Source organism: Hetaerina americana, unplaced genomic scaffold (assembly GCF_022747635.1).
Source record: "Hetaerina americana unplaced genomic scaffold, ioHetAmer1.1.p SCAF_3, whole genome shotgun sequence".
Taxonomy (NCBI): domain Eukaryota; kingdom Metazoa; phylum Arthropoda; class Insecta; order Odonata; family Calopterygidae; genus Hetaerina; species Hetaerina americana.
This window is the reverse complement of record NW_027286874.1, coordinates 11559037-11584537: the sequence shown is the minus strand read 5'-3', so window position 1 is coordinate 11584537 and position 25501 is coordinate 11559037. Positions and strand designations below refer to the sequence as shown.

The 25501-nt window shown below is 40.5% G+C and overlaps 1 protein-coding gene across 5 annotated transcripts in view; it reads left to right on the top strand.

Annotated features, from left to right (window-relative positions):
* The window catches only part of zip (myosin heavy chain 10), a 177478-nt gene that overhangs the window by 105563 nt on the left and 46414 nt on the right, over positions 1-25501 (top strand). For all 5 annotated transcript variants that reach the window (XM_071588587.1, XM_071588586.1, XM_071588585.1 and 2 more), the window contains exons 2-4: positions 9632-9788; positions 21699-21889; positions 24254-24277. In XM_071588587.1, the coding sequence (XP_071444688.1) occupies positions 9632-9788; positions 21699-21889; positions 24254-24277 (372 nt within the window). The remainder of the gene's footprint in view (positions 1-9631; positions 9789-21698; positions 21890-24253; positions 24278-25501) is intronic.

The window sequence follows — 25501 nt, the reverse complement described above, 5'->3', positions numbered from 1 at the left end:
GTTTTCATGCACGTTAAGGGATGATGCGGGTGGCTTACAAAGTGGCTCATTACCGAGCTGGGCAGTGGGGGATAATGCACGGGATAATCAAAATCGGAAACAGCTTTTCATGCTTCCCCGCCATCGATTTCTGCCGGTCCATGCTTTTCCAACCCTCCCTCCTCTTTCGTGGTTTTTGAGAAATTCCCAGCGATCAATCGGCGATGGTGGAGTCCTGATTCAATCTTCGAAACACTCGGTAATAGGTGGAAAAAATGATGGATCTTGGAGAAAAGATAGATGAAGGAAAAAAAGAGAGTTTAGAACCTGTTCGCTTCGTTTTATTCTATTGCATATAGAAATGCCTGGCCCTGTTTCGATTAAATTTAGTGCAACTCAATTAATGAGAACTCTTTTTTGTGATGAGATTTCTCATCTTGGGATGCCTGCAATCGATCAGAAAGGCAATAGGACAACTTTCGCCATGTGTAAAGAGCTCCCGAAGAGAGATAGTTCCACGGGGCAAAGCTATCCAATTGTGGGCAATTGTCAGGTTCCTTCGGGTTTGAAGATTCTAGTGATTGCGAAACGAGCACACGACCCAAGCTCGCTGCCTTTATTCCACTTAATTCAGGACGGTTGACGAAAATTGTTATCTCCGTTCATTTTGCTCCGCTTATGCATCTTATTTCTGGCTGGAAAAGCATCTGAGCCTGCCATAGAATTCCCAGGTCTGATTTCCGAAATGGACGTTCTACCTTGTCTTGGTTTGCAAGAATGAAAGAAAACTTCTTGTTGTAAATGGCTCGTGGTTAATGAGGCGCAGGCAAGGGAATACATAATACGTTGAGAGGATTCGAAAGTAATAAGGAATACTCTCCCTCACCCTTAATCCGAAGCTCTAATTCAATAGCCGCCAACAATTGGATTTCCTAATCAGTGCCAGCTTGCCGACTTTGTGACAGGGTAACTAATGGCGTTGAAAATTAAACGGATGTGAGAAGTCGAGTCTGGCCTCGAGTGGCATAATATTGCCTATGTCGGCTTCCAAGTATTGTGATTTCAACCTTAATATTCTAACCTCAATCTCTTAGAAGTTGACGTAAAGTGCCCCATCAGTGAAATGATGCACACCACTAAGCATGCCTCGAGAAGTCCAAAGCCCAGGTAAGAACGCTGGTCGCCAGGTGAACAATATTTAGGCGTTGAAAATGTTGCTGACATTTCTCGCTCATATCATTCGAATGGCGAAGACAGTTTAATTGAGTTTTTTACGCATAGTTTCCTTTGTTAAAAAATGTTTTTGTTCACAAAGTTTTCAATCACATGCCCGAAATTTTTTTATAGCTGATAAAATAATAGATATATATAAAATAATAGACATTAAAATGACGAGGGTGCATTTTTTTCATCACAAATAAATATTGGTTGCCTTTTTATTGTGTTAATTTTAAAACGTCGGATGAACTGATCTCGTCGCTGTTTGAACTTAGTATATATTTCTTGTATATTTCCTGTATATTTCATGCCGCATACCATTTGAGGAAATGACTAGGTATTCTCTACCTGTCTCCCACGAACGAATTCCAGCGTGCATCACAAGAGAAAGACACGCCTTTTCCAAGTTCTTCTCGGTCTTGGCCTTGAAAAAATGGAGCAGGAATTGACCTACTGGCATATGTAGTTCATCAAGTGGCTAGTTTTCTCACCCTGTTAGCCCTTAGTTAATTCTTCTGAAATCATAATTCACTAAAACGTGTGTTCTCCCTAGGGTACACCAAGATCACACAAACACATCTAATGGTGCTCAAAATGGCACAGTTGAAGCCCATGATGCAAAAAGAAAATGTATAATTGCCGATTCCCACTCAAATACACGTAGTTTTACTGTCTTTTATGCGGTTGAATTGCTTACTCGTAAAACTTAAACATACTTTAATTGAGTCATTAATTCAGCCATTGCCTGTTTTAAATGGGCCGTTTGTTTCTATTCTTTTTCTAAGAGGCTGAACAAGACCTACCTGTAACAGCTATATTAACTATGTTGATGATAAAATTTCGTATTGAGGTGAAACTTTCAAATATTCGATTTAGAATCTTAGGTGTGTTTTACTCTTTCATTTCTTAAAGATTTATAAGGAAGGCAAAAATCCATTCTTGTTCTATTTAATTTTTAATTAAAATCATTCTTTAAAGTATTAATATTTCGAGTTTATACTTAACAGTGACTAATGCTGTTGCAAATGGTTTATCAAAGACCTGAATTTATTGCCCAAGTGCAACATTGCGTATTGTGGCACGAGGCCTCCTGTCCTCTGGATCGTGCAGCTTAAAGCGTGTCGTAATCGAAATGTTTTTCGGGCCATATTTGGGAAGATGGAGAGGTGAAATTTCATTACGGGGACAACCGTGAAATATGAATAGGACAACGCCTAGCGGGATGATTTCATAATTAATCATCTCCTTCCTTATCACAGTAGTCTGACCACCGGTTTTGCGCCTGCCGCCGCTCTGTTGAGCCCCGCGAGTCTAGCAACTCCTCCCCCTCACTCGCGAATGCCTCCTCAAATGCGCTCATTTTCTCTCAGTTGAAAGGAAGAAAATAAAAATAAGCAAATAGAAGCGGGAGGCTAGGGGATGGGGCAGTGGCGCCTGGTCTCTAAATAAGGAGGGCACTCGTCGCCTTTTGCCGGCGTTGGGATCGGCTGTGCGCCCTGGCGCTCGGTTGCGCAGCGCGTGACCGACTGCAGAAGGCGTCCCAGGCACGTGCATGGAAACAGCATTGCTGTGGGATGTTGAGACTCACTGACGACGATTTGCGTTCTTCCCTCGATGTAGGATGTTGGGTTATGTGAGTTGGGGGAGGCAAGGGAATTGTCGCTGTACCGTTTGGTAGCTAATGCTCATCCAAAAACTACCTTAAGCGGTAGATTTCCTATAACGACAATAATAATAATAATAATAATAATAATAATGATAACGAGGATATGCATCGGCGTCATCCCAAGAGAATTTCATATCCCGGTTCATTCAAAGCCGTAAAATATCCATATGAGAACGTATCGTTTTAGTCGATATTGTCAATATGGAGACTGAGGAAGATGGTGTATTCAAACCAGTTGCCTTGAAGTGTAAATTTTACGGCCCTTGCCATGAAGATGAAATGATTAACCCTTTCCGAGTTAAACCCTCGTATATCACACACAGGATTTGTAAGAACGCATCATAGTTACGCATCAGCCATCATTTCATTCATTTCATTTGAAGGTACTTCTAGGAATGTGAGTAATGCCCAGTAGGGACTAAAAAGTCCAGTTTGGTTTTCAAATACAGTTTTTCGTATAATATTGATCAATGAAGGATCTAAACTGCCAAAAGACAACACATGCGAATGCCACGACATTCTTTTACGTGGAATTGATCGTTAAAGCGATATGTATTCAGATGACTCTGGGAAAATATTTCGCGATTAGTTTGTCTAGGTTGTTTGTCTATTTACTTGCCATACTTCATATAGTCTACAAGAAAACTATATCATTGTTGTAGAGTTTTGTAATTATCATGTACCGTACATTTTACTTAGTTATACGAGCACGTAACCCACGAAAATTCAAAATTCGCGATACTTCTGAACGTACCTCGTACGTAAAACTGGTGCAATGGCACTGTTGTTTTCCCTCGGTGCTTGTTACCGTTAGGGTGTGTCGTCGCGGACTCAAAGCCATTGAATGAAGAAAAGGCCTTGCGTAGTCCTCCGCACTGTACATTTCATGTTCTCTCCGGTCGCATTTTCTAAGACAAAAATATCTTCCCGTTTTATTTTTACATTTGTAGCGTGTAAGCTAATATTCGCTGGATTTCAGTGTCGGTGATAATTTTAATTTAATTTTCTCCCACAATTAAATAAATGATAAGAGAATAATTGCGTGCTGCTTAGAGAGACACACGCACATTTGCCGGGCTGCGAAAACCTGCCTAGTGAAATCATTCAAAATTTCGCGGTCCCAATTATCACTCGATTATTTAATTATTAAAACAATAGCAACGAAGAATAACCAAGGATTTTTCCCCGTGAGATGCGTGTTTTTGTGGAAAGACTGCCGATGCGAAAAGGTTCACAACTGGGAAATGCATTCTCATTGAAAGAAGCTGTGGTAATTCTTTTAGAATTACGCGTTCACGAAGTCCTCGAGATGATAAAGCCTCTCGCATTTGTGACAATAAGCTTTCTCGACATGAACCAAATGACCAAAAGCTCGACCGAGTGTGTTTCGTGAATTTTAACTATGTACGATATGTCCTTCGTATTCGGTCGGTCAAAGATTTCATCCGGCTGACTATGAGGTTGGCTCAAAGCCATGCTAGCCCGCCCTTCCCCGCACCTGAACGTCTAGATCATCAAAATTTCGGCCCTTGTTACCGTATTAATTCTAACGCAAGTGTACTCACTCCAGCAGAGAAGAGGATTAAAAGAATGGCCGTAGGAATATAAAAATATATCACGCAAAGTGGAAGACTTCCATTTTACTTGCCAAATCCCGTGCTTTATCAAGAGTACGAGCTATCGTATTTGTTGTCATCATAAACGATAGTAAGTGAAATATTTTTTTCTGTTTCTTCTGCCAACCATGGTTTTCTTGATGGACAAAGCCCACAGTTTTTGTTGCATAAGGCTTTGTTCCGGCAGAGTAAACAGAGCGAGGGAATGGGCATTTTTTCAAGTAACAAAATTTTATCCGTGCAATATCGATACCTAGGCTCTCATGCTATTAGAGTTCGATCTCGATGCGATGTTAGCTTCTAGCATTGCACAGCCTTGGTCACCAACAATTACGTCCGGTAGGGCATGGAGCAGGAGCGGCCGGGGGGGGGGGGGTTAGTAGCGGGCGAAGGTTGGGCCCGTGCGTCCTCTAAGGTTGGAGAGGTGTCTCCTCGGCCCCTCCCGCCCTGCCACTTCTACTTGTTCCCACAGGCCGCGAGGGACGTGTCGGGAATGCAACGGCTCGGAGTGGAGTGGAGAGGCTCGTTGCAACGCCCGGCGCCGCTGAATAGGTGACCGATTTTTCCCATTTCACTCTGAGGAATCTATTCCGTCAACGTCCGCTATCACCATCTGGTGGTGAAACCTTAAATCGTATTTTTATGTCCCCATTTTTTTTATTCCGCCGCGTTGTTCTCCTCAATCTAAGTTTTGCAATATAAGGTATTTTTTTTGTCTATCCCAACCGGTATATCGAGGGGTCGAAATGTTTTCTCGAGTGCTGCAGCGTGGCCTCTTCCTCCACTTTCCCCTCTTGCATTCAGCTTGTATAATCGAAGGGGATTTTTTCCTCGTGTCTGAATGAATTTAGTCTTTGCTTATACTTTTTCGGCATTTCCGTTCGCACTTTTGAAGCGATTTATTCATGTATAACTATTTAGTTTTTCTTTTTCGATGCCATCCGTGAATCAACTCACTCGGTATTGGTATTGATGAATCCTCACGCTCCTCTCCCCTCAACCTACCATCTCTCTCCCTGTACTCTCCCGTGCATTTTCCTACCTTCATCTTAATTATCTCACGGTAACCTCATTTATTGCTGCCTTTGCTCCCTTGCTCACGACTGCACTCCACCTTGCCTCAGCGGTTGATGAGGAGAAGTCCTCGCGTCTGCAACCCCCATTTCTCGGTCACAGGAAAACAGAGGCAGATAGAAAGGCTGGATGCGATCGGAGGATGGCGGCATCATTTTCTCATATTCGCCAAATACAGGCGACGGCTCTCCCCTCCATTTTTTCCGTAGTTATCCCACGAGAGATCGACGCCAGACGCCGAGGGAATCCCTTTCTCCTCCGAGGATGGCAGTGGGCGTTTGTCGTCGTCTCCGCAATCACCCTCCACCCTCCCTCCCTCTCTCCGCCCCTTGACCAGTTTACTGTTTCTCCGCATGCCATTCTCGCTGCCTTCTTGGGTGTTGATGTAGTCTTAGCAAAATGGACCGACAAGAGCTACTATTTGTGGATTCGCGCTTATGGGGCTTCTGTGCTCCATGTGCACTCAGAGGTGGCAGTGATGTCATGGAACATGTAGCAAACTGAAATAGTTCTCTTGCATAAATTGGAAGGATGCCTGTTTAGCAGTAATTTTGAAAATGTATTGTTACCCCCATCGTACTACGGCAGGAGAGATGATGCCGATAAAATTAGAGAGATTAAGTGTAGAACAGATGTATTTAAGATGTCATTTTTTCCACGAACGATAAGAGATCAGAATAACATTATCAGACCGCAGTAAGGTCATATTCGGGACAAAATTAGTCTGGTGTGTATTCACCCCCTGCCACACACCCTAGCGGTGGCTTGCAGGGTACTAAAATATCGAAACAGATTTTTAAACTACCTCGGAATTTTGAAAAATGTTAGGTAGTTGTTACTTTTCTATTACCTTACCCTTAAATAGGTAGTGGTGCATGCAGAAGCCCTGCGTGGAGTTCTCCTCCAAGGGAGAACAAAAGCCCTCATTTTGAAAATAAGGGTGCCAACCCTTGGTGCAGAAGGTGAAAGTGAAAATGTATGGCGACCTCATGGTTTAAGCAATTACACAAGTAGCGAAAAGTAAGAGGGAATCTCTCCGAGTATGGAGTGTGACAAAAATTGAAAACTCCTTTGATTTTAAATTCTCTGTGAATTTTTGACAACTTTTTCGTTTTCATCAGCTACGGATTTGCTGCATTTTCTGGTTTCTAGTCTGTTTAAACTTGCTAAAACATTATACTTTTTCATCCAATCCATAACTAATAATGAGCTGTCAGCCGTCAATTACGTCGGCTTTGTAGAGGTACAGTCTCCTTAATGTTTAGGTTATGTCTTTTCATTATTGTTTAATTGGTCGAATAGAATTGCTCGTGGTATGTGCGGGAAATGCGACAGTACAGACAACCGCTGCTTGCATTGAGAGCCGGCGAGGGTATTGCCATTTGTTTTTCGCTGGAAACTTTGATCAAGGAGAAGTGCGCGACTGATGATTGGGGGACAGCGACATGTACATACTAAGTCGCCACCTCTTCTGTGTCAGTCATTCTCCTAACAGTCACTGCTTCCCCACGGCGTTTTAACTCGTTGACCCCTTCTGTCAACGCCGCCGTCTTCCCGCCCTCTTGAGCTTTCCACATCCTGTTCGCGCGCCTTTACGTAGCCCAGTGGAAGGAGGGCACTTTCAATTGGGAGTCCACTCCCTTGGATAGGACGCGGGATTCGGCGTGGAGTGTGGGCGGGATCTACGTGGAAAGGAAGCAGCCGAAGCGCAGTTAGGGACATCCTTGAGATACTCCCGGGTGGTGTTTCCGTGAGCCCTTGTAATGACTTCCACATGTCCACCCAAGGATCTTGGGCCGAGTTTACGCCAGGGATTGGCGTCATTACCCTCCCCCCTCTCTTCCGATTCCCAGCATTCCTAATTAATCCATTGCTTCCTGCATTCAAGATCGGTCTAGTGTTATTCGAGTGTCGTTCGCCGCCTTTGTGAAGTTGAAAAAATATTTTGATCTCTTTTCCTCGAGAAAGTTCAATTACTCGCATAATATTTACTTTTTAGAGGAGGAATCTGTGCGTAATTTACTTCAGTGAGAAAACATTTAAAGAATTTGCCCGCGGTGTACAAATTACATGTTTCGTGCGCCCTTAAATAGTATCAAAGGGACGGGACCTCCAACTGGTGAAGTAATCTTCAAAAATAATTAAACCACGGCTTTTGCCGATGGATTTTAACCGAGATAAAATTGCAGTTATTTTAATTTTTTGAAAATTTCAGACGCTTTCTTATCTGCCGTCGACTGTAAATGAACAAGTATAATAGGCATACCTTTTTCAGGATCGGAAGGAAATTATTAATCGAAAAGCAGCTCTGAATTGAAATGCAAATTTTAGAATATTCCCTTTTATTGAGCGGAAATAATTTTTCCTCATTGAGATCGTCTAGTGCACTTAACAGCTGGTTGGATAACATTCGCGTACGTGATTATATGGTACCGCAAAGATACGGAATCAATTTAAAAAGGTGATTATTGAAACAATTCATTTTTCCTGTTAACTTGTGATAATCAAATCCTTGGGAGGAAGGTTTCAATTACTCAAAGCGGCGGAATGGGGGTGGGTGGTGTGCGGGTGTCGTCGCGGGCGATATTGGTGGGCTCGCGTGTTTCAATGGGAATTAGGACGGTTGGCAGCCGATTGTCGCCGACGCTGACGTATTCGTTCCCCTCGAGTCGGTGCCGCAGCCTCACACCCCAATCGATGTCCCACCCCAATCGATGTCCCACCCCAGTCTGTGTGCTGCTCTGCTTATAGGGGAATTGCCTTCTCGGGAGCTTGTTGACCCACACTTTTCTTCTCCTCCTTTAAACCCCTTCACTCTCACCCCCAACTACAAGGAAGCGGCCTGAAACAACATAGAAGGGATGGCAAATTGGTAAACACCCTCGAACGCACCCTTTCTGTGGCGTTAGACCCTTCAGAACGACAGTTTTCTTTTGGTGGCCAACTAGAAAACTAGACATTTTGGTTTCTTGTTTTTAACTCTCCCTTATCGATGTCTATTAATAAAGAGTAAGATGGCTCTGCTGAATTTCTCTGTCTCTCTCTCTCCACCTAACTATGTCGTAAAATCCTACTTAACCCTAGTACTCAAGAGTTTTAGTTATCCCTCGTGACTGTAATGACATCAGTTTTCGGTCGCCACTCCTCACAACTGCGAATTGTCTATCCTAAAAACGCGGCTAATATTTCTGTGCATCTGCGCTGAATGTCCGTTGAGGAAAATTTTCGATCTTTCCAAATGCGCACTTCTGAAACTGAAATTTCTCTTAGTTTCCCTAGAATCAGTTTGAGGTTAATGTATATATCCTGTTCCTACATTTGCGTCAGAATTGAATCAAGTTCTTATCTAACGAAAAATGCCGCCTATTTTCACGACGTACTCGTAACTAGCAATTTTTTTATCAATCGTTGTATTCTAAAATTAGAAATTCGAGTTTTCGAGCCGAAGCTCAATCCAAAAGTCACCGAGAAAGGAACTGAATCAGTATCGACGCAAAGGTATTACTCGGTTGTAATTCAGTCAATTTTTTGTCTTAAGAATAATGCAAGGACTTGGGGGACCATTACGCAATAATGGCTCTGCAGGCAAACCCCCTCCACAAACTCCTTCCCCATCTACTTGCCAAGCCCTTTTCTTGCAGTTTATCATGTTTTCTTGCATTTGCGTGTCATCCGCAATGGAAATGTTGACGGACGTCAGAATTGAATCAAGTGATATCAAGAAATAAATAATTGAAGAAGGAAGAAAAACTCAACTCTTCGGTGGAGAAAAATGTATGCATTCAGGAATATTAAATAATGTTAAGTTGGCTATATTGATGAGCTGTTCTTGATAGTTAATGATTTTGATTTTTTCACTTTTTTATTTTGATTTTTTGGTTGGGATGATTGTTTCATATCAATCTCGTATGCCATTTATGTAAAGATTTAATCCATCTTCTTGGGCGCATACTCATAATTCCTACACCTTCTACGGCGTGATCCTCTTGTCATTCAACCCTATATTATTCCCCGAGAACCCTCACTCAATTCGGTGTCTTCATTTTTTTTCATTTTCCTTCATCTTTCTTTTCCGCAGACCTACTCCGGCCTCTTCTGCGTGGTTGTCAACCCTTACAAGCGACTTCCGATCTACACGGAAAAGATAATGGAGCGCTACAAGGGAATCAAGAGGCACGAAGTCCCGCCGCACGTCTTCGCCATCACGGATAAGGCTTATCGCAGCATGCTCCAAGGTAAATATGTATGGGAGTCTCCGCAGATCTACGGAGGAGTAGGGAAGTTCCTTGTGTGTTACGTCGCGCCTTCATTTTCTGTAGAGCGGAGGATCAATGGGTTACCTAATGTAGCCCAATAAAGCGTGCGATTACGTCAATATTGAGTAATAAAATGCCTTATGAGGAATAGGAGATCATCATTGTATTTTGCAGTATTGTATAGTACGCTACGATACTAATTTTGTGCTTCATCCGTTAATCTTTAGTTAATTGGTAGTTTAGGTATTATTTTGTCCAATTCATTCGTTTGGAAATAAATGTATGCAGATGAAGAAGTAGCTAGTTGTAGTATAATGTATTGGTAGCTCAAGTCATTTACGTATAGACGGCATTATCGTGCGTGCCGGGCGTATCGCTAAATATTTAGCTCCATGTGACTGCAGGCTGAGTAAACTGCTGTGAAAAATTGTTGGCGGGCAGGTAATCTAACCTGGATCCTTCCAGTTATCGGATGGCTGGGTCAGTTGCGCACAAGGTCTGTGTTGTATGTCAATCCGTTTCAATGAATATGCATCATTCACTGAGACCCTTCACCTCGGCGTGTGGCAATGGAGGCGTTAGTACATCAGGTTCCGATTAGGTTGGAAAACGTGATTTTTGAATGAATGTAAAAGGAAGGTCCATGCAGACTGTGTGTATGTACAGACGGCTGGCGGTGTTTAACATGTATTTTTGTGAACAGGAATTTTGTAAGAGAAAACAAATGGTTAAATGTATCAAAAGGTGTATTTATTTTATTTCATGTAAAAGTCTGTTTCGCATTTGGAAAACGTGGAAAATATGGTGATTATATTTTTCTATTAAATACCTGGAAAAGCTGCTTGAAGAAAATGTTTTAAGTTCTTCGTCTGTATCCTCTTCAGCAAAATACGACGAAAAATATTTGGTCAGATTTTTGATTCAGTGTTTTTAAATTGTTACAATTACGAGTATGGAATTACGGAAAATACTTTCCTGCGCTAATCTGGGTTTAATGAGGAATTGTCAAACGAAGGCAATTCATATTGGTAGCATGCCATTGCGAATAAAAGTTAATTTTTATAGTTACGAGTTGGGAATATATCGTGTGGTAATAAATATTAATATTTTTGCGAAAACTGCATACGTGTTAATTCTCTATGTATTCCCTCCATTTCGCATCTTGCCTGAAACTATGAATGTTAAGTAAATAATATCTGCTTAAGCTTAGTGCATTTATGCTGCTTTCAAGTCAAATTATAATGAAATATACGAAAAATATGATTTTTGGATTAGAAAACGTGAAAAAGTCGGGAAGTTTTGAAGTAAGTGACAACCCTGATCTGGGTGGTCTTCTCTGATGATATAATGTTAGGTTTTAATTATCTCCTCTATGCCAGAGATAAGTTCGAAAGTTCCTACTTGGAAAATTCGTGTTTTTATTCGCTCTCTTTAGTACTGGAGGTGCTCTCTCTCTAATGACCAACCATGCAAATCGCATTCTCTTAACAGTTCATACTTGAGCCTTTATTCTTAATTAACTCCTCCTCCGATGGTGACCTATTGATGGTATCGTATTTGAGGACCGCATAACCGCTGCATATTTCAGATGTTTACATGCAAGCGGAATATGGAATAAAAGGAAAAACAGGAAGTTTCCTCCTTGCCCGAATGGCGCTTGGCCGCGCACTTTCTTCGTAAAATTTAGGTTTTGTGGTTGAGAGTTGTGGTGAAGTCGCAGTTCCATCATTAATACTTCGGAACGTGTAAAATATGGATTAAGTTAATCGAATTTCAATTTACTACTGATTTACAACTGCCTCGGGGATTCCCTCGGTGGGTATCTTATTTCATCATAAGTGTATATATCTGGCTTCTGACAAATTATCCTATTAGGAAATAGGCCCATGTTTAAGGGGACGATAGGAACTTCGTTTTGACCCAACCAAGCCACCTCGCCGAAGTGGGGAAACCCAAAAAGATTTCGTCATCTCGCTGTATGCCTCATCATTTTTGCATGGAAACATTTCGATTTTAACACGTTGGTGTGAAAATTCACTAGCCGCCTCCGAACATTTATCCGCGGTGTTCCAAAGTGTTCCAAAAACAATGCCTTCCAAAATGATCGCTTGGCGAAGGTTTTATCGACGCATTTATCAACAAAACGCTCGCTTGGAATTATTTTTTGCCTTGTATTTCGAGCCGAGTCACGTCGAATTAGCGTGGCATGCCAACGTGAAATGAATGGTTGATAATTTTCGTTGAAATGGAGGAATAAGGGACTCAAAACTCGTCGATGTGCCACGTGATGAAGAGCTGAAAAAAGAAAACTAAGTGGTATTTGGGAATACTGCTTGGTTTTCGCACTGTAAAAAAAACTCAAAAATAATGTATGGCAGCTCTGATGAAATGCATTTCCGTGGGAGGCAAGCGAGTGACAAGGGACTGGGTTTTTCTGCCGCTTGAAATTTATCAATCTTTATATTTTGCGCGAATGAACTGAACTTTTTAATGCTTGCTCGTATGTTTGAAGTGGAAGACGCTGGCTCAGAGGTGCCGGTTTTTTCTCTTCTTCTTGTGTTACGGATATTTTTGTTTTGTGGAATGGGAACTCATTTATACCTTTCATAGTCCACTCGCGACCGAGCCTTCTGTCTCTCTATGCCCCTCACCTCATACCCACCGCCTAACCCACGCCTTTGGCCTTGTTGTTAGACGGTGATTTATTTGGTTTCTGCTTGTAACGATCTGTTTATTATCCGTCCTCTGATACGCCTTCACTCCCTCGCGCCATCAATCTCCTTCCCCCCCCCCAAACCATTATTCCCCTCTTTCCAGATCCTCCCTCACCTAGTGTTCGCCTCTTCTGGTGCATTCTTCAGCACGCACCCACATGCATTGCCTGCAAAAATATTCGAGCCCTTTCCTAACAGAGTGTATACTTTTAAGAATAGATGTAAGGTATATATGTAATAATTTGATTGATGTGTGGTGTATTGTATTATATGTAATAGCTTAATTTTTTTAATTTATCTTGTTTTCTTGCTGATTAATGGTTGTAAATAGGATGGGGATTCGCTTGTTTTGTTAAAGAGATTTGTGTTTTGAAGTCTGATTTTATCTATAATCTTTTGCGATTATTTGGGACTTGTGTGCCACCTGACACTGTCTATCAGCATATGTGTATTTTTAATAACAATAATAATTAATTGGCTCGATATTCTCCCTCCACACTCGCACACTCTCCTGCTTCCTCTCTTTTTGAATACGCATAATCTCCTTTTAGATAATAAAATTTAGTATTTTATGCCAAATTATCGTAGAAAAAATTTGTTCGATACAGTTTTCTTCAACCCCCGCACCTATCACGTGCACGAGATTGTATGTGACATTCGCAGTTTGGAATGATTACATGTGAGTGGGATGCAAGATATCGTCGAATGGCATCGCGATGGGATTCAACGACGCATTTGCAATTATTACGTTATGGGAAATAGATGTTAATCTTTGAGCATCGCATATCATCGTTCTCATTGTCCAACTACTTCGTTATGGTACAGGTAGCCTCAAATATACATCTGACCTCTTAAATAAATGGAACATTTATAAATTTGCTTATTTCATGACCGTGTGCGAGTATTCTAGTTGTGACCTGACCGGGGACGGAATTAGAGGATCTAAGAGTACTCAAGGTAGCTGCAGATTGGGAAAATATGATAACTTAGTACAAGTAAGGACAAAAGGTGAAAGCAGAAAAAAATTATCCTACTGTGAATAATCTTGTTATCTTCCTAATCGATTACTAAGTTATTGCTGAGAAAATGTTGCCTCAGCAAGTTATTGTAATCCTTGCATCGCCCATTGTCTTCGGATAATTGTCATAACCCCATGCTACTGCAGAATATTATTTTTATGTCGATATTGTAATTCTTAAAAAATATTAATGTTGGAATAGAATCCAAAACTGAGGCCTGATATTTTTAATGTAATAGTACAACTGATGCTTAAGAAAATATGTGAGTTTTAAATAAATCGCTGCTTCAAGTGTTATTGTATCATGTATTAAAACAGAATCGTTTAGAGTTTTCAATTTCAATATTAGTATGTCCTAGGTTTCTATGGAGGGACGTGGCAGTCCAGTGTGTTGAGCGCTGACCTATTAGGAGATCTCGGGAATAGGAGAATCCGGGTTCAGTTTTGAATGATGCCTCTGGGCGCCGTCAGCTGCACCCCAGCTGCGGTGATTTTTCTGGTACCAGATCTTTCTGGGAAAACAGAGGCAGTTCAAGGAAAGGAACTGGTCCTCCAATGTGTGAATTTCACGCGTCGTCTATGGCTTAGCGTTGGGTGAGCTGTATTCTTATCTATCAAACCAACCTTCGGGTTGATGTCTTAGGTGGTAGTAAGTTTCTAAGCGCCCTCCGCTAAACTCGATTGTTGTGACAATAGTTGCCACTCAGCCAAATATGATACCCGGTTCCTTTTCACCGTCTGGTGGTCCAATATTTTTTTCAAGAAAGACGACGTACCGCCACCGACGCGGAATTAATCTCGAGTTGAAAAAGTCTGTGACGAAGTGAGAGGACAATCACGGTTTAGGGCGTCAAAATTGTAAAAACGCTACCCGCTGAACTCAGGAGGTCGCCAGCGACGCGATCATGTGACGCTGACCAAAACAAACAAAAGACCTTGTGGGAGGGGACGCAAGGGGCGTGAACTGGAACGCGGGGAGTACTCGAGGATTTCGGTGTTAATGCACCCCAAGCGAACGGGGTGTGCTCGCACCGAAGTTAACACGAAGTGTTTGTTCGCTCGCAGACTGAAGGTCACCAGAGGCTCCAGATGACTGGGTGAACGACCGTAAGAATTCCCGCCAACCTTCCCGCCCTTCGCGAGATTGAACTCCATATTTCAGAAAGCTGATTCACCACAATACTCCCAGGCGGAATTAAAAAGGCGTTGACGCTCCGCCGTCCGAGCGAAGCTGTAGCGGTAACTCATCGTGGGAGTCTTCCCTGAGGCCGGCGACGGCGTGTGCACCCTTCGAGGAAGGAGAGTAGGTTGGAATTTGGAACAAGAGGGTGAGGGAATAGGGAGAGGCAGACCAGGTGGCGAGAAAACGCAACGGCTGCGCCTAGGACTCGGGCTGGAATTGTTTCCGAGTTCTCGTTCGAAAAAGGCGCTGCACTTCTCCGCAGTCTCTTAGAACAATTAGGCCATCAGTATTTCTAATTTGCCTTTTTCCAGGCTACTTCCCTCCTTTCCCTTTCTTTATAAGAATTTTGCCGGTTCCTTGATTTTGACGCATGTCATTTAGCGTTTTGACCATTGCGTAAGAAGCAGGAATATCCGATAAGAGAAAGCAATGCAGAAAAAATGTACTGAAGTGCGTCGAAAAGATATCAGAAGGCGATTACACAAAATCCTAAAACTAGAGTTAGTAAAAAAAGCTGAAAGGCTCTATATGGAAAAAACTACGTAAAATAAAGATTAGTGGCTCCGTCAAGTCAAAAGCAACCATGTTGATAATCCGCGCATGGCAGAAAAATCCAAAATAAAATAACATCCCTGCGTCAAGAAATTAACGATATTCAAATTTAGGGTCAACGCTTTGTGTTATTAGGGACCCAAGAATTGAGACATGTTTCCTTATTGCGGTAGTACCCAAGGAATAAATACCCCTGGGAATTATTGTAAATTCCATAAAAACGATGATTGGAAAGTGGGATTTCAACCGTTTAAGGCTAATCCCAATACGTCGCAAATCCAAAATCGGGTGGAGAGAAAGAATTCGTGAATCAGCAAGGTGGAGGCAGGCTACAACAAATGCAAAGATACAACTGTGAAACCGCTAGACACATTCTGGAATCCGTATCAAATCCTATTCAAATATTTTCGTAACTTTTTTAAAGTGCAAAGATGAGAAGATGTTAAGATTGAAGACGATGTTGAAGTATCGGAGCAAGCTGAAGGTCCTCAGGTGGCGCTTGAGCATTAGCCCTGGAAGTACCAAGTTAATTTATTTATCTTTCAATTTTATTTTATTAAATATTACTTGAAATGAAAAATTAAGAATATCAGGTTTTGATGCTTTTTTGTTATATTTTTGAAAATATTAATAAACCACGTGTTTTCCGTCCCTTAATTCAATCAAAAAATATCAATTCTTAGGTAACTTTCGTAAAGTCTTCGTTTTTACATTATTTCGTGGTCTTTGGATAACGATGAATGTGTTCAAGTCGCGACTTATCAATTTCGTTATAATTTACGATGAACACTTTCAAGGTATAAAAGTTATTCGCTTTGACCGGGATCTCGGCCAAGGCGAATGATTTTTACTTTTCGAAATTGTTGCCTTGTAACGCACATTAGTGGATTACTTCATTAAAAGTTAGTCTCGGCATCTTCCGGATTTCTTTGAATTCGTTCTAACTTGTTAAGTGGGTAAGTTATCTTTCGTTTCCGCTTCCATGGCTAGTCGAAAACGTCTTGCATTTTGACTTACGAAAGGGAGGAGAATTAACGTGCTTATGGAAACTTTAAAAATGCAGATGGGATAAGTGTCATGTCCCCGTGTTTGGCTCGCACCTGATCGAAATTAATGCATATGAAGTGATACTGCTGGTTCGTAGATGGCGATAAGGTGGAACGGGACGCGCGGAACGGTGGTGCCCGTCCACACTGGGAGCACTCCGTAGTCACCTGGAAGTCTCCCTACTCATCCTGCGCCTTATCTCTCCTGCTCATCTCCTTGATTTTCGTCATTCCTCTGGCCCCAAATTTCGCACTTTCACTCCCCTATCTCTGGTCTCTCTCCTCGCCGCCCATCTCTCCTCCTTCCAGCGCGTTACCCAACCGGGCAACTCGAAGGAACTCGGTCGCTTATCTCCCCAAGCGGAAGCGGAAACTTGCTTCGCGTCTGTTTTGTGTGCGTGAGTGCAGGCCCTGTGTAAACACCATTCGTGAACTCGGGGTGTTCCTTTAAGGAAATACGTGCGTATTTCTCTTTTCCTCCCATTTTTTTGTGACTTCTCGGCGTTGTCAGATTTTCGGATTAGTACGGGTTCGGTCAGAGCTGCCAGCGAGTGCGAATAGGAATTGAGTCATTCTGTGAGTAATCACACCTCAAGAATGTTATCAGCGTTAAAAATTTGGCTCGCTGCCGCGTTCAGCAGTGAGCCGATAACTGTGTGATGTCTTGAAGCAATTCTAAAAGGATTTATGCGGGCGTAAATTTCAAGGGATGGAGTAGAGGACCTCTAGTAATGGAGAGAGAATGAATCAAAGTCGCTATTTTCAAACAAATCGGATTGCGGTATGATGGTACCGTACCGTTGTTGCATATCAAAGTTATAACTGCTGAAATTATTTTCCGAAGCTAAAATGGAAATAAATAGTTGAGCACTCGGTCTTTTATTTCCCCAAATAATTTTCATCCTCGAAAATTTTCTTTTTTCTTTTGGTGGAATTGAGTTTTAAAAGTTTTAAATAATTATTTCAAATCTTTTAACTGAGAAATAGACTCACTTCCCGGTTTTTCAAGGAGTAAAATTGTGTAGCCAATCAGAAATAGATTCAGCATTAGGATTGTTGCTAGAGGCAGCCCAGAGTGATGTCGGGAAATGCAATTGCCGTCGTGTATGCTGTGTTTTAAATATGCTTAATGTAAACTTAGTTGAAACATCTTTTGAGATTCCAAAGCCGGAACGTTGCATGCAATTTTTAGGAATTACCATAGTGTACTATAATATAAAAGTTCTTATGATAAAACCGCTATAACATTAAAGTAATATAAAGCGGTCGGAAAAAATTGCGAACTAGCTAGCTGACGCTGCAGCGGTGCACAAACCCACCATTTCTATTTTCCCTCGTAAGCTTCTTTTTTTGACCACTCGTACAAAGTTTTGAGCGAGCAGAAATGTCACTTGAATAACTGCGTGTGGTTGAAACGCGACTAACGCTTGGTACTAGAGCGTTTTGCCTCATGGAAACTTAAAAGTGAACTTCGATCTAGGTTTTGTCCTAAAGTGTCCAAATGTAAAACAATTGGCAGCATGAAGGAACTATTGAGGCATGTTTAAAGGAAATACGAAGAAATTGATTGCTAAAAGTCAGCAAGTCAAATAACAGGATCGCGTCTGTATAAACTGATGGCGAGAGTAAAATTTCGTGTAACCCTGAAGACGGCGGACTCCTTACGTGAGCTTTGGCTGGGGAATTGATTACTTCAAGGGCTTATATCCGTTATTATTATTACTCCTGATGAAGTAAACGGGACAAGTTGGTGCATAGCAAAAATTTAAGAGAATACGACTTCATAGTGGTTTTTTTAGCAGTACCATGCGTTGCTGATTGATGATTCAGAAGAAACTCCAATCTCCCAAGTACGAGTAAAACCAGAATCTCGAGACATCGGGACTAGATCGGGGTGCGCTAATTGCTCCCTAGTTTTGTGTTACATGCCGCGAAAGGTTTTTGCTCTCGTAGATTCTTTCCCTTCTTCCGTCACCGCGTGCATCTTTGGAAATTGAGGACGTCTCGGAGAGCTACCTCTTATTCCAAGAATTCAGTCAGAAGGTCGTTCACTTAATCCATCGCGAAACGTGCTGATCACTGTCGTTCATTGTGGCGGGTCTGTGGCTTCATTTTGAAGGATCGTGTGAGAGTAAAGAGTAAATTACTTGGAAACACTTTGGCTCTCGAAGAAAGAATTATCTGCATTTAGAGCGTCTGTGAACGTCGCTCTCATTATAATTTATTTATTATGTATTTGAATTGATTTTTCGGTATTTAACTTATATTAGTTGTATATTCATATATAAAATAGAGCAGCAGTTGATCAATTAATCAAATCAGTTAATTTAAATTTCATGTTTATTTTATTTTTATCATGTTTATTTCATGTTTATTTCGAATATCATTAGTTCATTGCATTATACATAATTTAGTCCTTCATTCTGGTACTATCTGTGAAATGTCATGATTGGTAACGTTTATTTAGTATTTAAAATCATTCTTGGAGAAAAACCCATTTTCTCAATTTTTGTGGTAAATCCTGTGTTGATCATTCAACTTTTTAAATTAAATTTAACTGACTTATAAATAAATACCCCATCCGACATCCAAAGTGATTACTGTAGCTCTCCATCCTCAACTCTTCTCCACTAGCACCGTCATAAATTCTTTCCTGAGCATATTTTATTTCTCGCCTGTCCTATTCTTTAATTGTTGCTTCCTATTTCTGCGCTTGATCGATTATCTTCATCTCCCCTTGATGTTTTATAATTTGGAAATTTTAACTATATTTCGGTTTTCTCCGTTATATAAGCGGGCTTTCTCATTACCGTTACATGAGTAAAAATATCCTCTGCACTTCTCGGTAGCACAAAATTGCTACTTGCTAGCGTATCGTCTCTACTCTTTGGGTTTGTTCATCTTCGAGAAAAATGTGCGCACAATATTCTCCTTACGATGAAGTCTGCAAACTTTTTCTAGAAGATTTCGCGGATGGCGTGATTTCGCGCTTTAATACCTCAAAATTAGCACACATGAATCGTTAGACGCCGTTCCTGAACGGTCATCGAGCATGCCCGTCTGATCCAAACCATTAATCAACCCGAAGGTTGGTTTGATAGTCGAGGGAAGAGCTCGCCTAGTACTAAGCCCTATACGGTGTGTAAAATCACACATTTGGGTATCGGGGCTAGTTCCTTACCCTGTACCGCCTGTGGTTTCCCAGGAAGATTTGGTAACTGAAAAATTCACGCGGCTTTGGTGGGATGACGGTATCCAAAGACGTCACATGGAATTGAACCTGAAAACCTCAAGCCACTGTGCTATCACGCCTCCCGCACTTCTCTTATGCGCTTTAAATAGTTTCGAGTCTTAAAAAAACCAATGTAATTCGTGGCGTGCCAGTAATTTTTTCTTCTGTAAAATTGATGTGAAACATGACTTATGAGTTGCTCACTTAGCTAAATTACTACCTCCAACTCATCTATTGATTCTTTTGCGATTTCCCCCGCGTGTAAGTAGAAAAGCACGGACTATAATGGACAACCCTGTCTTCCACCACCGCCCCCCACCCGTATCACTGCCTGGCTCTTCGTAATTTTTTAGGAGTCTTGGAGAAATTGGAAGTAATTGCAAGCATTTGAAAAAAATGAAACTGTGTGTTCAAGCGTCATGTTAGTGATTTATTAGTGTTAATTAGTATCCTAGCGGAATTCTATGGCGGTTCCTTAAATAACATTTTACCTCTGTAATTCTGAAGTACAAAACTGCTCGCCAACATTGCATGGGAAGGAATGTTTAATTCTTGTGTTACGTGAGAAAATGGACTTTGAGGTAAGTTTTTTAATTAGCTTTGAGTAATTATGTAAATTCATTTAATGCGTTGAAAATGGATTATTCATGTCCCAACAGCCCTTTTTAGAAAAAGATGCTGCTGTCTGTATGATTTTATTTACTATATATTGGCTTTACAAAAGTGAGTTTGATTGGGGAATATATAAGTACTCAAGATGATTTTTTTCATATTTATTTTGAAACTCTTGTATGGATATGGGGCTATATTTTCGTCCTACGTCAAAATACGTTACAAATAATATCAGTAATTGATTATATTTAGATCCAAATTTGACGCAGAAAGAAGCTGTAGTGCCCACCGTTCGTTTCTGAATTATCGCTCGGGTGTGCTAAAGAATCGGCTTGCAATCAATCGGGAAAGTGGCGAATTGTTTACTATTTTCTCTTTCATTTAGATATCTATACTTTATTTTCGACCATCCTGCTTTAAATTGTTTTATGAAAATCGTCAAAAGTGTAATTTACTGTTGTAAACTAAAAGTAAACTGAAAAACTAGGCACGTAATATTAATGTTGAAAGTCAAAAACTAATAATATGCATCCATTCATAGGCACATATATTGTGCTTCAAGCCGTCATCTCGCAAATAATAATTTGCCTGATAATTACATCGACAGTTGTTATTTTTCATCGCCAAGCTGTTTGACCTCGAGTGTTTGCCTCCAAGACAACTGCCTTTGAATAATCCTTTTGTGACCGTAGTATTATTTCTAAGTGGCATTCTATTCCCATTCCACAATTTCTCTCCTTTAAACCCTGTGAAATATCAGCAATTAGGTCGGTTGTAAAAATGTCACACGTTATCCGAAGTGAAAATTGATTTGAGGGGATTAGTTTCTCCCAACCAATTAAAGTTACATTATGTGGTCAGGACTGTCGATAAACTCGGGAATCGGGAACAGTTAAATAATTTCACTCTAGTTTGGAACTTTGACTTTTTAAGAATTAATTAAAAATGTATTAGCAAAAAATTGTTAGTAAAAAAACCCTGAGATGCGCAAAACCTTCAAATGGCTGCCCTCTTTCTAAATGACTAATTCGTACTCCAAGCTTGTTGATAGTTTTGAAAAGGTTTTAGTAAAAACGCTGACGTTACTGCGAGGCTCATGAAAGCTGCTTCAATACTCAAATGCTAATGGTTACCTATATATCATGTTAAATGGTTGCATAGATAATCCTCATTACACAACTTTACGTTTTGATTAACAGTTAGAATCGACGTAGAACCTAAAGAAGACTAACTTTAAAACCTTGGTTTCTGGTCACTTGGGTCATCCATGTTGGTGCTGAATACATTGTAATAATTTTTCCCTTGTAAAAAATGCGAATCGCTTCATGCTCGAATTGAGACGATATTTGTCGGGATGTAACTTCGATGATTTGTTCTCATTTCTGGGATTTGCCTTGGTGCTGCTAATATTGTTTTATTGAACACCACCTATCTAAGCAGCACGATGGATTGTTTAATGGGTTAATATGAAAAAAGGACCAATGTCATTGTAGTTTGGAGGAATGATTTTTCCTGACACCTTGTATTCACAGATCGCGAAGACCAAAGCATCCTGTGCACGGGAGAGTCAGGTGCAGGGAAAACGGAGAACACGAAGAAGGTGATCCAGTATTTGGCGTATGTCGCCGCCTCCAAACCGAAGGGCTCCGCCGCCACGCCCGCCAATGCCTCGTCCGCCACGGCAGCCGCGCCAGCAGCCAACGCCGCCGGAAGTCCGCACACGGTGAGCTGACGCACCAAGCAAGTGCGCGGATCACCGAACCTTGATGTGGCTGCGATCTTTGATTTTTCATTCATACAAGAATTAGTTGTCCACGTTGGATAACCCAACCATGATCCATTTCATAGAACCTCTAATTTTAAGCCTTTATTAGTTCCCTTATTTTTCAACTAATTGCAAGACTTAAAATTTTCAAAACTTATTTTTCTCGATCAAGAGTGAACTTTCATTATTTTTTTAGACTATTCAATCAAAATCATGCAGAATTTGACATTTATCCAGGTTTTTGCATTGCAAAGGTATAAATAGAGTATAAATTGTGCATTTAGCATGATTATGTAGCTAATTTGTGATACATGCTTGCGCGAATATGTATCTAGGTGATGTTGATGGTGTTATTTGTGGACTAATGTCGTTGAATGCTTTAATCATCTGCATTCTATTGATAAATTGTAACTAGATCAATAGAGCATTAACCCATAATATTTTTGGGCTAAAGAAATGACATCCAACATAGTCATAACAAAGCCGCTTAACTAAATCTTGTTAAAATTGTCCATTAAGTCATGTTTTTTTAGCTTTTACACCCCTGTATTTTCCTGTTAATTAATGACACACATTTTTCCTTTCATCCAAGTCAGTTTACTTACATGATATTGCATTTTTTTTAATTGTCAAGAGCGCTTTGTTTACCTCTTCATTGAAACTCTTCTTACAGGTTTTTTGTATGTAAGTTTTTGATATGGGTATAAAGGTTTCCATGGTATGGTAAGCATAGTTTCTATTTATTTACATGTAAAATTTTATTGAACAACACTTTTAGTTCCTCTTTGAGAACTCCAAAAACTATTAATTTGCTGTATAGTAAGAAGACGCCTGAAAAGGAGGTTATGGTTTTGAGTTGTTGCAATGGAATGCAATTAAGGAGTTGTGTTTTGTAGTAGATACAGATTTCACGAAGAGAGAAAGATAATAGTGCCCAGTAGGGACATTTTTGATTATTTTTAAAGTACAATGATATCATCTACTTTTTTGAGGGCAGGCTAATAAGGGTAAATTTATTGTGGTGAAATTTTGGAAAAAAACAGTTCTTGAGCAATTGGTTATGTCCAGTTATCATTCTATAAGTGACTTTCTGTGGTGTTGTGGTGCTCAGTAAGAATACTGTAATTAGCCAGAGTTAATTCCACTTGAATGGTATCTTCTTTGGCAGCTCTGTCTATTGTGGTTATGGTTGTGAACTTGCATATATTAACATTCAAACATATCAAGTATAGGGCCTGCTTTTTAATAGGCTGTTCACATCCAGTCTAGTTAAAGGTTTTCATTGTTTATATTTGGAGTTATCTAGACTTTGTGATGCTTGACCCTGACATATTATATCCTATTCCTGGAATTCATGGGGGTAAATGTGGCTGCTTTCTGGCAACATGCCCATTGGTTTACCAGGCGTTCGCTTATGGTCATGATTTAGTTTGTTTGAATATAAATCTGCTTTGAATTGTAGGCAAAAGCTGCTTGTAGGCTAAAGAAGCTAAAGAAAAATCACTTTACTGGCACCCATTTGTATTGCCCCCAAAAGTCAATGTCATTCATTCATTTAGCATAATTGGCTGACCCTAGATTTCTATTTTCCCTCAACACTGGAAGACCCAGTTGTGTAGTCTATGTAGAAGTTAAAGCAAACCTGCTCATTCTTGCCCAATTTTATTAGCATTAAAAATTCTGTGTAGTTAAGTCATCTACAGTCTTTCCAATCCCTATGTGGTTCCACTGCTATCAGTTGGATGAATTGAATGCTGCATCTATGGATATTATGCATCTATGCATATTATCTTATCCATGCTTTTTATTCTTTCTTTAAAAAGAGTTATATTTTCGAGTTTTTACTTAAGTATATGCAATGGAAGGAATATTTTTTGGAGTTCTTGAATGGCATCAAACTATTCTCTTACACCATCCTGTTGAATTATAGCTTTTAGATCAAAATATATTGGTAAACATATGTTGTTGACTCATTCACATTATACAAGTATACATGTGGGGGTGGATTACTTTTTTTCCTGCAAGTAGCTTGCATGTGGGCTGTTGCCTGTGCCGTTGATCGCGGCCTGTGCACATGTGTATTTATGAATGCACGTATGTGTACAATGGTATTTGTATGCCATGTTCGCATGTGAACCGTGCTGAACTGTAAAGCTAGTAATTTGGTTGGTTGGATGGCTGATGGGTGGGGGTTTTGGTTATTGAGGTATGGAATGCGTGCATGCCAATACCTTAAGCCATTGCTGATGGTGTATTCATTTCTCTCTCTTTCTTTATCTCCCGTTCCTTGCATATCCGACCGCATGATGCTACCTCCGAAAGGGACCGAGTCCTGCTTTTATCGTAGTAAGTATGAAAAAAAATATCGTGTCGTTATGTTGTTGTAAGTAAACTCTGCTGTGAGAGTTAGTTATGTTCACCCATTGTTTGGGATGCATTTCTAAGGCATGGTGGAGTGATGATGTGTGTGAATAGGGGTTGTCTAGGGACCGGTGAGAGTGGACGAGTGCCATGGTAGGTTCACCCTCTTGGAGTGGATTTCAGGGAAAGGATGAGTTCTGAAATATATACATAAGCCATTTCCCAAGCATTGAAGATGCCTTGGCTTGGATTTTTTTGCACGTTGAAACTCATATAAAGGAGTTAATGACCAGCCACCAATTGGCTGTGTTGCTATTTGAATGGCCTCTGGATTGTCTGAAACGCTGCTTAAATACTTAATGTGGTTGACGTAAAATGAACCTGCCTTGGCCCATTATTTAGTTTGTGGTGGCTTCTTTACTCTTGTACAACTCTTTTTTCAATGCATCTTAGTTAGTCTGTATTTAGAATAATTTTATTTCCTTTGATATGATTAATTATTTATATCCTTTTATACATAAATGGGAAATTTTTAAATGTGTAAGAATTTATTTTTGTACAAATAATTTAATACTCCAGTACATCGCGTACGACAGTATGAATGTATTTCTTCCTCACTGTAAAAGATGATGTTATTAAGGAGGTGAGGGGTGCACTGCCTGCGCACAGATGAATATTGTTATGTAACCATATGTCCCTTGCTTGTGAAACTTGCGTATTTTTTCATTTCCCATTAACCATCAACAACTTCGGCCCCAAATGTGATGAATTAAGCTCCTGAAAAATACTGGTTTGCTATATCACTAGGGTACCTGAATTTTCCCGGAAAGGAAGTATTATTTGCCTAATCTTGCCCCTGTACTGCCAATAAACCACAGATTGCTTAGATATAAAATTTTGACATTATTATAGAGAACAGAGCTAATGTTTTGTTAATTTAAGCTGGGTTTTCTTAAATTATTCATTGACGATGGATTGCTTTATACCCATTTCTTATTGCTACATCCTCTTGATTGAGGTGTGTTGCTGTATCAAGTATGAGTTCAAAAGCCATGGCCCATACCAACCTACTCATCCCCAGTTTGCCGATGGCCTTGGCTACCTTCTATCCTCCCTCCCCTCAATTACCACTTGTGGACCTTCCATTTCCTGCTGGTGAAAGTGTTGACGATTCATCCTCCTCCATCCACCTCCCCTGGTCCACCTTTC